Source organism: Galeopterus variegatus, unplaced genomic scaffold (genome assembly GCF_000696425.1).
Source record: "Galeopterus variegatus unplaced genomic scaffold, G_variegatus-3.0.2 Scaffold235, whole genome shotgun sequence".
Taxonomy (NCBI): domain Eukaryota; kingdom Metazoa; phylum Chordata; class Mammalia; order Dermoptera; family Cynocephalidae; genus Galeopterus; species Galeopterus variegatus.
In genome coordinates, this window is record NW_007726346.1 from 613246 (window position 1) to 627811 (window position 14566).

The 14566-nt window shown below is 34.8% G+C and overlaps 1 protein-coding gene across 2 annotated transcripts in view; it reads right to left on the bottom strand.

Annotated features, from left to right (window-relative positions):
* GLRA3 (glycine receptor, alpha 3) overlaps window positions 1-12575 on the bottom strand; it is a 165523-nt gene extending 152948 nt beyond the window's left edge. Inside the window, exon 1 of one of the 2 annotated variants that reach the window (XM_008566334.1) lies at window positions 12501-12575. In XM_008566334.1, the coding sequence (XP_008564556.1) occupies window positions 12501-12571 (71 nt within the window). In that variant the 5' untranslated portion in view covers window positions 12572-12575. The remainder of the gene's footprint in view (window positions 1-12500) is intronic. The other variant, XM_008566335.1, reaches the window with a different exon arrangement.
* Between the last annotated feature and the right edge of the window lie 1991 nt (window positions 12576-14566).

Consider the following 14566-nt stretch of genomic DNA (forward strand, 5'->3'; position numbering starts at 1 on the left):
ACTAGCATTCACCCAGTTACTAAACATAAAAATCCAATGATTAGCTTATACAACTCTCTTTTTCTCCACATCCAGTTAGTAAACAAGTCTTCTTTTTTAATTTTTTTTTTTTTTTTTGGTCATTTCTTATACCTGTTCCCTTCTTTCCATTTTTGGAATGTCCTATTGCATTGACCATGAGCTATTTTCTCTGATGCCAGTTTTGACCCTCCACACAGATCAATGCACTTTCTTCTGAGTTTTCCATATTACTTCTTTAGTGGCATTTCTGAAACACATTCTGATTATAAGGTAGGAAATAGCCCCTTTTGCTTCAGTTAAAGACTGAGTTTCAGAGGGCAGATTGCAAAACATGATCTGGAGTCTCTGGACCTCTCTTTTTTTTTTGTCTTTTTCCATGCCCGGCAACGGATCGCAACCCTCAGTGTTGCCCCCATACCGGACTGGGGACCGGCAACGGGATTGCAACCCTTGGTGTTGCTCCCGCGCCTCGCTCAGCCAGTGAGCGGGAACCGGTCTGTATGTGGGATCCGAACCCTCGGGCGGGAGCGCCGCCACGCTTCCCAAGCGGCGCACTATCCAGTGCGCCACCGGGCCGGCCCTCTGGACCTCTCTTTAAGGTCACTTCCTAGACGTTAAATCTGCCACTTCTATTAACAACATAGTAGCCAGAACTTGGCCCTATGGATACACAAAGCTGCCTAAGAAACTGGGAAGTCTTTAGCATCTTGGAAGTGCTTTTAAAGACAAGCCTCTTCCTCCTTTCTGATGGTCGGAATGCAGTTATTATGACTGGAATCGAGCATCTATATTGGGAAGATATCCCACATTAAGGGTGGCAAAACAACAAGACAGAAGCATTGGCAACCCTTTATTCCAGCCCTGGTCTGTTCACTTCTGTAGTTTTTCTTTTTTCCTTCTTTTTTAAAATTTTATTTTGGGAGAAAAAAATCTTTCTTAAGCCAATGTTATTGTGCACTTTCTGTCACTCACAAATGAACCTAATTGAACTAACATAGCAATAAAGGGTTAGTTGATTCATCTCTTACTTATTTTCCTGCCATTCAACACCTCTCACATCTACCATTACAATGGATTTTAGAAACAAAAATAGATTTTTTGAAATAAATGCTACTGATATTAAATAAGTGAGAAACTATAGCTCTAATGCTAAGTATAAATTTTCTGCCAAAGAGAGACTATCACATTCTGACCAGGTAAATTTTTTTAAAATGTACTCTGTAGATAGAGACAGCTCTAAACTTTACTTTTTAAAAGTAACATATTAAATACAATCACTTAGTCTATGGAAAGGTCACTCGATCTTTCAAAGAGAACTGAGATCTGACCCTGAGTCATCTTTCTCCAAATTCCTTCTTGTTTTCACATGGGCACACAAATGTATGGGGATTGAAGACAGAATTCAAAAACAGTTAATTTAAAAAACATCTAAAATGAACTACTTCTCATAGAGGTATTAATCTCATCTTTTTACTACTCTAATTTTGAGATTGGATTTTAATTTGCCACAGGAATTTGAATTTTTTTATATCGATTAAACTTTTCCAGTGTGATATTTGCTCTAAGTTGACATATATAATAACTATATATATGAGGGTATGGGTACTTCAAAAAGTTTATGGAGAAATGGAATGAAAAGATAATATAAATCTTTTCATGAACTTTTTGAAAACCCCTGGTGTATACACAGAAAATGAAATAGACTTTGGCCTTTTTAGGTAGGCAAAATGTTAAGTTCACAGTTATTTAGAAGGAAATATTTAGGCTACACATAAAACCTAATTCTCTAATATACTGTCAGGAGACACCAGCAGAGGTCTGTGGCGGAGCCAGTTTTTGATGATTCTTACCCTGTTTAATATTGGCAGGAAGAAAAAGGTATCCTGAATTTCAGGGATTTAAAGGGGGAAAAAAATGATTTCATAATCTTTTCAAGTGTTTTAAGGTCTTTATAAAGAAACAACATAAGGCAGAAGGGAGATTTCTAATGTTCTGTTCTATCTATATAATCCTCTGCTGCTCATATTTTTCCAAATAATTAAAATAGGAGGTAGGTTGGGCTGGCCCGGTGGCACACTGCTACTGTGCGCCGCTTGGGAGAGCGGCGGCGCTCCCGCTGAGGGTTCAGATCCCACGTACAGACCGGCCGCTCACTGGCTGAGCGAGGTGCGGGTGCAACACCGAGGGTTGCGATCCCGTTGCTGGTCCCGGTCCGGTACGGGCGTGACACTGAGGGTTGCGATCCGTTGCCGGTCACGAAAAAAGACAAAAAGGAAAAAAAAAAAATAGGAGGTAGGTTAAGCACACAAAGAGGTTCATTTATTTGCACTAGGCAGTGATATATATACTATACAAAGTTAGTTTTCTTAGTATTTTAAGACTAAAGGTAAGTCTCTTCTTATAAGGAAATTATTTAATCACTGGTGGAAAATATCATTTAATGCGTATTAGAGTTTTATTATTAATAAGAAAATAATTTATAGAGATGTATTGTTTTTAAGTTATAGGGGTTATGATTTCATTACATACTTTCTTCTTTATCCCGTTATTAATATAATCGTTTGCTTAGAAAATTATGAAAAGTCATAAATCTTTTCTTGGATTTTTGTTTTGTTGAACCTACAAATAATTTTCAGTTTTTAGACTTTTGATAAACAGAATAAACAAATTTTAAATTATGGAAATTAACAAAAATATGTTTATTAAAATCAACCAAACAAGTGAATGCCAGAATATGTTCTTTGCTTACAATCAAGTGATGACAATGAAACATTTTGTAATAGAGAAATTACTTGAATAAACATTTGCTGATGTTTTCTAATACCCTAGAGTAGTAATACCGAGTTTCCCTAGGAAGTTAGTTCTAAAACAACAGAAAACATGGATATATTTGGAAAGAAAACTTGGGGTTCTCATGGTAGAAATGTCACTATGAAGCTAGCCATATCCTCCATTTTTACATGGAAACTGTTACTTGTGCTAACAATGCTTTTTCTGCTAAAAATACACTTCTCTCTTCTCTGCCTACTCTAATTCCATTAACTTCCCAAGATCCATTTAAATTTCCTTCTTCTTTATAAAGAATTTATATTCCTTTCCATTCCAAAAAGGATGTTTCTTTTTCTCAATATTTATAATTGTTACTATTTTGGGTAGTTACTGATTACATTTTCAGTAACTGTCAGCAAAAAAGAAACCCTTGATTCTTGATTCAACTATCTTTTATAGAGTCTGTTGGGACTAAAACATGAAATCCATGTGAATAAATAGATTAAAAGATAAAAATAAATATTCTGTAATATCAGTGGTTCTCAATTTATCATGAGAATTGGAAGCTTGTCAGTGATTCTGATCCCAGAACTGTGATAGGTGCAATAATTGAAATTTAAATATCATTCCTTGAAAATATGTATTATTTAATTAATTAATATTTAGCGTGGTCATTTAGTTACGTGTTCTCTTTCCAGTGCAGATGTCTTATAAAAAGTAATTAAAAATCATATATTGATTTAAAGATACATTTTATATATGAAATAGCTATTTGCTACAACCGTTATCATATGAAATGTTATTTCCATTTTGGCAATATTTAAAAGAGAAATCATCACAACATGAAATCTCGGTACTGCTTCATACAGCAGAGGTGGGGATGGATTCTAAATAGGGACAAGTGAGGCATAGGTGAGTAGTGAGGAAATTAAAATATAGAACTTTTTTATGGAAATTTCCTGTGAAAGAAGAGATAAGAGGCAAGTGGGTAAATATATTATCACAGACAAATAAAATTAAGATTATAGAAGCTGCACCAAATCTCTTACCAAATTTTGTCCTGAATGCTAGAAGCAGAGGAAGATAGCCAAGTAATTTTGGCTATGCCTGAAGAGAATTATTTATTTGAAATTGTTAATCTGCTTTTGGAAAAATAAACAAAAACAAACAAAAAAACAGTGCTTCGTTCCAGAAATCAGTGAGCCCTTTTAGGGTACTAGACACTCTTATAAGCCCTGGAGAAAGAACTAGAAATATGTTCCTGCCCTCAAAGACTTCACAGTTTGATCTAGAGAGAGTATTCAGACAATGGACACATTCCTGGGATATGTGGTACTAGCACACAGAAGATGCACCTTCCCCTAGACTTGGGAAGATATCAGAGGTTTCTTAGAGAAGGTGAAGTGAGTTGAATAGGAATTAGCCAGGCAAAGAGATGGAAATCACATTCTTCTCCCACTCATTTGATGGAGAGCATTTAGGTAGCCATTTCATTTAGGTTCAAATCACTTATCTTGCAGGCTTCCACCTAAAGTATTGTATGGCCAATCTGAACCAAAAAAAAAAAAAAAAAGCAAATATTGTTGGCTGATGATTTCTTCACACACTACTAATCATTAGTCATTAGTAATTACCCTTTCTTTTCTGTTAGTTGCATTTTATGTGTCTCTATAATTTTCTGCCAATCAGTTTTTTATTTTTTATGGTAACGTTACTCTCAGCTTTTTGTACATTCTTAATGTCTGAGTTGGAGAATATCTAAAACTAATATCAGTGGTAACTGCTAAGGGCCTGCTTTATAACAGCTATATATTTAACTTTAAAAAGGATTATGTAGAAACTTTTTATATTTCTCCAACATCAAGAGCAAAAGAAAGTTAACAGAGTCTAAATCACAGAAAAATACATAAACTGTAGATGATATCTCCAAGATTCTTTTTTAAAGACAGCTGTATGAGATTATGAAAGTCATCAAACAATGACTTTAGTAAGGCCAGTAGTGACTTGAAATTTATTGGGAACTACATGCATTTATGGAAAAAATGTGTTGTTAAAGTTCTCTAAAGCTTTTAGAACTAATTTATGTTAATGAATGTCAACAGATAAATGATGCCAACTATTTGTTTATATTATAAATCTACAAAGTCCTAGTAAAATCCAAAATAAGTAAATACTTTTATTGTTTTATTTCTAGGTCATGACCACACATGGTAAAAATACACAACTCTAGTCTAAGAAGCATCATGAAAGAGTAGCAACCATTACATATTGAGGTGATATCATCCCATGGAGGGTGGGCAGAAGTTTTTTTAAGGGGAGGAGAATGAAAAATTTTATTTTTTTAATGTATAAAGCAAAGATATATAGTGAGCATATAAGCGAATATACAGTATATCTGCGCTCATTACAATTTCATGAAGGACAATTAGTCTAAAATTGTCTAAACAAGGCTCACTAAGAGGCAATAATGAGAAAAAAATTGAGAAATAATGCATTACGGAATCAAATTTTAATTTCTCATGGGGCTAAGGAGGAGCAAATTCTCCATTTCTCCACTAGATGCTGGCTGTTTATATCTGTTTTACAACCTCTTTTCAGAGTAGGTAACACCTGCTAAGGAAATTGGCTTGATTCTATATCTTTTCCAGAATCTTGAATACGAGACTCCCTTTTCACTCTAGGTGATAACACAGATTTAAATGGAATTCAAATATAAAGTCATAGATAGATAGATATAAGAGACAGGCAGATGCCATTTCAGTGCTTATAGTTTGTTTGTTGAGTATCTATTCCATGCACGACATTGAATTAAACATTATGAAGGTAAAACACAGATCAGGGTTGGCCCCATGGCTCACTCAGGAGAGTGTGGCACTGGTAGCGCTGAGGCCGTGGGTTCGGATCCTATATAGGGATGGCTGGTGTGTTCACTGGTTGAGTGTGGTGCGGACCACACCATGCCGAGGGTTGCGATCCCCTTACTGGTCAAAGAAAAAGAAAGAAAAAAACCCCACAGATCAAAGATGATCCTATCTCCATGGGCTTAAAATTTAGAAGAAGACAGAAAACTTGCATAAAAATCTAAAACACAAATTTGAAAGTGATGTAAAATTTGGGGTTTTGTTTCCCCAGTACTTTGCACACTGCCTGGAATGTAGCCATTGCTCCAAAAATTTCTATAGAAGTTATATAGAGATTCATGTAGAATGCCATGGACACTGAAACTAAAGCATACAAGCTTTATGCATGGAGCACCTGCATGAAACAGGTTATCAGTTTAAACCATGCCTCAAATATAGGCACAATGTCCATGAACAGGAAAGAAAAAAACCCCACAGAGACAAATATTTGTGAGCATACATATAGAATAAAGAAATTCACTTTGGCTAGGAGAAAATAGAATAACATTTTAATATTTATTGTTTAAGATTGTTTGATAAATATTTTCCTTCTGAGTAGAAGTTCTTATCACTGGGAATTTTAAAGTTTAAGGAGTGACCACCTGTTGGAGATGTTTTTCAGAGATTCTCAAATTTAGATAGGATATCGAATGAACCAGTTACCCCCAAAAGAAGCCCAATAATCCTATGTTGGCAATGGTTGTATAATATTATCAGAAATATCTTAGAGTTTAGCCATAATTCCTGATTGGTTATGGTGAATGCTGGTATGCACTCATACAGAATTATTCATCACTTTCATTGGAAATTCTTCCATTATTTCCAGAGACTGTCAATGACCTTTTGATTTTATACTATTCCTAATTATATCACTGAGGTTACTGCTTCTGTGCATTAAATTGCCTGTGAAGACCTGTAAGTATTTTCTCCCCAAAGCTTCTCTAGTATGAAGGTTCTGAGAGAATTTTGGAAATGCACTGTGATGGAGCTTCATCTCTTCACCACTGTTTGCTCTTCTGACAACATCTGAGGGTTTAAAACTCTGTTGTCTGAAAATGTGTGTTGTTGCCATGCAGTTGTTAAAATAGCTTCATTTTCTGTCTTGTAACTCCTGCTTTCACTCCAGAGCCAGTTCTCTGGAGATGACTCACTTGTCTCTCTTCCTGGCCATTCCTCCAAGCAAGAGAAAGTCACAAGTCATACACTATCCTCCTACTGGAAAAACACCAGAAACCAAAAAATAATAACATGACTTTTTCATGTCCCTACATATGAATTCACTTTCAGTAAGTACTGTTAATTCAAACACAAAAGTAATCATATGCAAAAGGGGAGGAGACAGGTTTGGTGGGAGAATCAAGGAGGAACTGCTATATATGCTTCATGATGTAAGGAAAAGTAAAATATCTACCTTCTCCAAAATAATTCTGTAAATATTTCCTGAGAAAATGTAAGTGAGCAAAATGTATTACCTGTAGGTATGGACTAGTTTTTTAGATTAGTTGAAATTAGAGTAGTGGAAGGTTCTACAGAAAATTGATTAAAAAAATACACACTATAAGAGCTGGTCATTGGGGTCAATAGCATAAAACTATGATAAATCTGCAGCTTCATCACTTGATTATGATCGGTCTCATTTCTACAGCTTATCTCAGGGCTCTCTGAGCACTTCTATGTCCCCTATTCAAAGTGTTCTACCCTCATTGCATATAAATGTATTTTGAACTCTTTCTTTTTTGCACACAGTATGATCGCCTTTATAGCCCTTTGCTAAATCTACAGTTCTGGTAGTTACATCTATGCACGTCTGTGCATTCCTAGCTGATGGCAGGATACTGACCTCTTCTGCTGCATCTCAAACTCAAAACACCCAAACCAAGTCAATATCCTTCTTTTTCTCCAACAATCTAAGTCTTCTACTTGATTCTACTAGTTCTTTTATATGATTATATTTTGAAGAAAAATTCAAACAGGGTCTCCAAATTCTAAAGCAAGCAGATTAACCTTTTCTTCTTGTACTTTTGTCACTGTTTCTTTACATAGTTATTACTATTATTAACTACGTTTACCAATCTTATGATTAACAGAAATTTTGAGGTAAACTCTACCTCTGAAGGAGAGGGATTGATAAAGATACAAGGGTACTTCAAAAAGTTACTGGAAAATGGAATTGAAAAATAATACAAATTTTTCCACAAACTTTTTGAAGACCGCTCATATTTTGGGCAAAGGTACAAGACTATCCCTGTAATGATGACTATACAGTTATAAATTATGCTTCTAAATTTTAGCCATGTTCCATTGTAAAAAGATACTGTGACTCCTTCATATTTCTGTAGATTTATTCTTATAGCCAGCTCAATAGTTGTGGTTCATAAAATATATTTTTAAACTACAGACCGTAATTTCTTCAACTAAATTTGCGTATCGCCATTTCTGCCCATTGAACAAGTATCTTACAAAGCCCAGCACAAGTAGCAAGCTTTCTTGATAGCCTTCCTACCTCACATTCCCTAAAACATTGCTGTGTGTGTCTTTCTTTTTTTTCTTTTTTTTTTTTTTTTTTGTCTTTTTTGAGATCGGCACACTGCGCTCAGCCAGTGAATGCACCAGCCAGCCCTATATAGGATCCGAACCCACGGCGGAAGCACTGCTGCACTGCTAGTGCCGCACTTTCCCGAGCGCGCCACAGGCTCGGCCCTGTGTTTTTCTTTTGTTACTAGGCCTTTTGCGTGTTTTTCTGGACTCTAAGTACCATGATGGAGAAGGTGATAGTTGCTCAATTTTCCATAGTTAAATTGTGCTTAGCACTAAAATTTGTGCACAGAATTTGGTGAAAAATTTTTTTTGAATTCCTTAAAATTATACATTAAACACGTAATTGTTGATTGATTTGCCTCAGTATTAGTTGTGTGGTTAAGGGAGAGAAAAATCATATAGAATATTTGATTATTATTAAGTATTTTGCAAGCTGTTCTCTGAATCTGTAGTGCAAACTGCTTGAAGCACTGACTAGAGATCTGGACTACGACTTTTCCATACATGGTACAATTTACGATTATTTACAGGCAAAAAATAATCATGTATTATATGTAGCATAATTTAAAATAACTATATAGAATCTTGCTACTATACCAGCATTAATAAATTATCATAGTGGTAGAAGTTTATTCCTTAAAGTTATATTTTCCTTCAATAGCTTACACAAGAAAATAGAGCTAACATTAAAAAGGATTTCCCCATCCTCCAAAACACACCAAAGTAAAACCAAGAAATTCTACGCCAAAATGTTTTTCATAGGCTTTGAAGTAAACCGAGAACACATTTTATTTTTTATTATCGTAACATCTAAAATTCACACTTGTTTTTTGATACAATGTACTATAATTTGTTCAAGTAGCAAGCCTATGTTGTTATTAACCACTAAGGATAAAAAATTAAATTGTATGGTATGAAAATAAACAATTTAAATGAATATGTTTTGGCAGTTCCCCTGCTTTTAGAATTTGTTCTGCAAGCTCTTCATAATCATCACTTATCTGCATTTCAAAGAAAGCTGAACACTGATGTTTTGTTCTTTATTTTATTAACATGAGAACTAAAACCCAAAATAGAGGAATTGTTTCATAAAACAGAAATATCTGAGCAAAGAAAGTTTTAAAAACTTAAAAACTTCACTACTCAGAAATTTAGATTTTTTGTGTCTGTTTATGCATCTTTCTCACTTGTGTTTATTTAAATAATTATCCTCTTTAAAAATTCCCCTTTGAAAATTACACTTGATATACTTGACATATTCTGGCAATGAATATTTCTATGTATTATACTAGTAAATATTTGTGTTCTGCTGCTTCTGCCTTAATAAAACTTGTTTACTAAAAAGTAGAAATTATGCCAACATAAAAGAGTTAAAATGTCATCTCTTAGCTTGTAATAATTTGCTAGAAAATGCTAGAAGTTTTCATAATACCACCGCACTGATCAAATTTTGTACTAGTAAACAACAAGAACTCGCATAGAATGCTAATATGAGTGTAAATAGGTACAACTACTTTAGAAAACTGGCAGTATGTACTAAAGCTAAACATGCTCATGCCCACGCTATGGTCTAGAAATTCCTCTTCTAGAGAAAGTCTTGGAACCCAGCTACACAGTTCCAGAAATGCATACATGCATTCATCACCCAACATGTTCAAGGATGTTCACTAGTCAAAACCTGAAAAATACCAAAATATCCATTACCAGGACAATGGATAAATGAATCGTGATGTATTCATATAATGGTATACCATAAAACAATGAGAATGAATAAGGTATTGCTACATACGACAATATAAATAAATAACATAAACATAATGTTCATAAAAAATAAAGCAGATTCAAATGAGTACTTACATTAAATTCAAAAGCAGAACAAACATATTTCTTGCGTAAGTCAGGAGAGTGATTACCTTTGGGTAAAGTAGTGTGTGGGAAAGGACATGGTGCTGTGAGAGTGTGCAGCGGGTGCTTCTGGGGCATTGAGACTACTACTACTTCATCTGTGGCCTCTCCACCTGGGTGTGCTGTTCTGTTTGTGATACTTTATCTAGATGGAAATTTATTATTTGTGCACTTTTCTGTGTGTGTTATATCTCAATAAAAATAAAAAAAAATTTAAACCTATGAAAAAAATGTTTAACAGTAAATTATTTAATTATAAATGCCTGTGGTTTCTGTTTGTTGTTTTTGCCTCTGAATTGCCCTGGAAAGATTTTTGTTTTCATTAAAAAGATATATTTAGTAATTAATACTAAATACTTTTTTGTCTTTATTTTTATCTTTGCTTGTTTCCTTTTTGCTCAATACATCATGAATATACTTAGTGAACAATGAATAGTTTTCATAAAGATATTTATTTTACAAAGCATTTCCAGTAGAGGGAGCTTCCCTTTCTTTACTATAGGAAATCCACTTTGAAAGGCCATCATTGGAAGTGAAAAGATTTAATTTTTTACAAATGATTGAAGTTCTTTGTAGAGTGGTAAGCTTCTGACACCTAAAACTAATCTATGATAGAGAAAATTTTTATTTAATTTGTGAAATAAAAAAGAAAAACTTGAGGAATGTAAGTATCACATAAACTATGTTGTGTATGTCTTTTTCAAGGGATTACATTTTTTTGGATTCATAAAAAGCATTTCTAATTAAAATTATTTAATATTAATGAAGATAATTCTTATAATCATGACCACCAATTTTTTTGTGAATGTCAGTAAAACTAGACAAACCTCTCTAGTGATAAAGATTGTGTAACCAAGAATATATTATAATAAAGATCATGGTGAATTGCCATTATACAAATTTGACCTCATTGACCAAAATGTTTTAGTTACTGATCTTAAAATTTCTAAATCTAAGTATCAACTAAGCCAATCTAATTTCTCTGAAAAAATGCATATCATCCTCTAAGATATTAAGAAATAAATTATAGTGAAATACTTTGTGCTCTTTCCATGAAATTTTTATAAATGTAAAAGCTCCACACACTTTGTTTTGATCACTACATATAAAATTTCTGACAATTACAATATTATAAAAATTTACTAAATCACATTAAAATATTTTCCCTGAAAATACTGATCTAAAATGGTTCAACCCCTTAGTTCAGAAACAAATCAATAATTTCAGAAATATAAACCTTTACATCTACTTCCTTATACAGGCATATCAAAATAATATGATTTTCTGTAAGGTAGTTTTTATGAGATACACTACATTTTTTTAGGTAGCCTCAAAACAAAAAATTGACATAGCAACACAGAAAAGAATATTTACATATTTCAAATAGAAATTAGTATACACATAACTTCACAGAAAAGAATATTTACATATTTCAAATAGAAATTAGTATACACACTTAAATTATTTGACTTCAATCCTCTTGGAAAGCTTGTGAGTCATAAAAATGGAAAGTCTAGTAATTATATAGTAATGGCAAAATAAAATTTATATTGATGGTTCAAAAATCTATATGAGTAACATCTTGGTTTTATACATTATTTGATTAAGAATAGGGATTAAATTATCTAATCTACTGCCTAGTCTCAGCCCTTTTAAATAAATTTTTTTAAAAAGAAAGCTACAACTGGGACATCATAAGAAAATGACATGTCATAGAACAATTTTATAGTTTAATAGGCTTATTATATTACTTTCTTCAAAAAGAGTATTCTTGACAGAACATATCTGATGATTTATTTATGATTTTGCCTCCAAGTATTACCTGAACTAGGTCATTAGAAAATAGTACTTGCAAGGGCCTTATATTTTATTCATTTAACTTAACCTATGGTTATATCAACAATGTTCAGAGTTTCTCTGATCGGTAAATGCTTATGTTCTATATGAGTATTTCTGCCTTTTAAAAAGTTAGAAATCTTCTATTTCTATTTGCTAAATGTTCTGTAACTTTCAAAAAAAGAGTCATTCCCAGAATATATAATTCACTCAGAAAACGAAGACTCTAAAAGCAATTTGAGAAGAAAAACCTAGGCTTTGGCAATACTTTGTTTTTCTTGAGTAATATCAGCTGCAAAATGACATAAGGTACCAGTTACACTAATCAGTGAAAATAGAACCAATTACCTGTTTTTGGAGGTCTCAATAGACTGCTAGATAGTTTTAGATAGAAAACAATAACAACTTAAGGGATTCTTTCAACAAGTCAATATAAAATTGCAAATTTTTCGATTTCCTCGATAACAAGTGGTTGCAACCTAGTGAACAGGCTTAATGAGTTCTCCAACTGTTAAATACAAGTGGACTCACCTGAGTAACAGTGCTGCTTCCCAGAAGTAAAATCCCGAAACTAAGGTCCGAAAGAGTCTCACGTGGGCCATGATACGAAGAGATAGTCACGATCCTGAAAACAGTCTTATCAAAGGCATGGGGAACCAAAAAGACAGAAATGAAAACGTTCGATCTAACCCCTCGTGGTGTTGGTAGGATACAAATGCTGGGGAAGCTTCAGCACCTTGGACAGCTCCTCGCAGGACGCGCAGACCCTCTCGCCCAAACACTTGAAATTTCCGTCCGACCCCTTCCCTGCGCATTAAGCAGAAGGAAGATTCACAGCGTAACAAATGTGCAGGTGATTTGTACAGTGAAACCAGAAAAAGGGGTCAGATGAAGTGTCTGAAGTGCCTAGATTCAGGGCAACAGTTCACTGAAGCTCTAGAAGCAAAGGAAGCATGCGGGTCCTCTCCTGACTCAGACCCACGATTGGAAGAACAGCAGCCGGAACGAGGATGCTTCTGCACCTGCTGCAAGCGCCGCCCGCCGGAATCCCGCTCCACACCTTCGGGTAAACCCGAGACAGCGAGCGCGGCAAAGGGGAGAGGGGAGGGGCCGGACGACCCTGTCTTGCCCGCCAATCACGACAGCACAGCGGGACAGAGTGACAGGCCACTTACGACGGTAGGCGGTGCTTAGCACTTCACCCTTAAAAAAAAAAAAAAAAAAAAAAAAACCGCGAGGAACTGGTGCAGAGCCCAAAGGGTGGCTGGGAGGAATTGTGGGGAAGGAAGCCCAGGGCCGAGAACTGGAAGAGTCAGCGGTTTTGTACCCTCGGTAGCCGAACCGCGCGGAGAGACCGACACTCCAGTACTCCCTGCAGGGAAAAGGTGCAGTTGAGTAAGGAAAGGTCTTTTCGTTTGTGACTCTCTCTTAGACCTTGCACCGAAATGTGACAATCAAAAATAAACCCAGACCCTTGAAAAGGGCTCGGGAAGAGAAGAGAATGTGGTGCATGAGCACCAGTGGGACGGAAAAATCAGCTGCTTCTAGAATTCTCTCATAAGCCTGGCCAGCTTCTGGCCAGGAAGCTTGTTGACTGGTGTAAGTTGAGTTTCCTTCAGTAATAAGAAGGGTTCTAAAAAGATGAAGTTGGGGAATGTAAAGAGAATGCTGCTGGAGGCACGCTTCCCACTCTTTTTCTTTTCTTTTTTTCCCCCCTGGCCTTATTTACATCTTAGCAGTAAGTTTAAGGGAGATGGACAACTAGGTCATATGGTGTATATATATTACATTTTTTTCTTCCATCGTGTCAACCTCTCTCTCACTCTCTCTACGTCTTTTTCTGTCCCTTTCTCACTTCCTTTCATGACGATTTATTTCCATTGGGTCTTGAACTGTAAGACTGGAAAGAAAAATTCTCTCTCTCTCTCTCTCTCTCTCTCTCTCTCTCTCTCTCTCTCTGTGTGTGTGTGTGTGTGTGTGTGTGTGTGTGTGCGCGCGCGCTTATTTGTGTATTTCAAAGTAACGAAATATTTAAAAATAAAAACTGATGCTCTTAGATCTTTAAGCTGGTTTTTATTTACTCCTTGAATCTTAGCTTTTCCCCCAAACTCCTTCAGATATTCTTCTGAAAACCCTAGTTTCCTCTTTTAACTTTTCCAATGATTAAGCTACATGTCAAGAATGTCTTAATCTTTCTCACGAAGTTTTTTCTTAATTAAATTCAAAGAGTAATTAACATATAAGTTATTCCTTTAATTCTCTATTTAACTGCAAGAGTATAAGTCACACCTTCCAACCCTTGCTAATGAGGTCACAGTGAAAAATCTCCTTTCTCTCTGCTCTTTAGTAAATACACTTAGCTATACTCAATAAAATTAAAGAGGTCTCTGGATTTATTTCCACACATTCTTATTATACCCGTGTCTTTTCACGTCTTGGTTTTCTGATTTAAATCATAAGCTTTCAGAAGTCTGATAAGGAATACAATCGATTATGCCCAAGGATATTTGCACCTTGAGAAGGTTTATACCATTTTAATTAACTTAGTTTTTTAATGAATCTTTTTTTTTTTTTTTTTTTTTTTTTTTTTCTTTTTT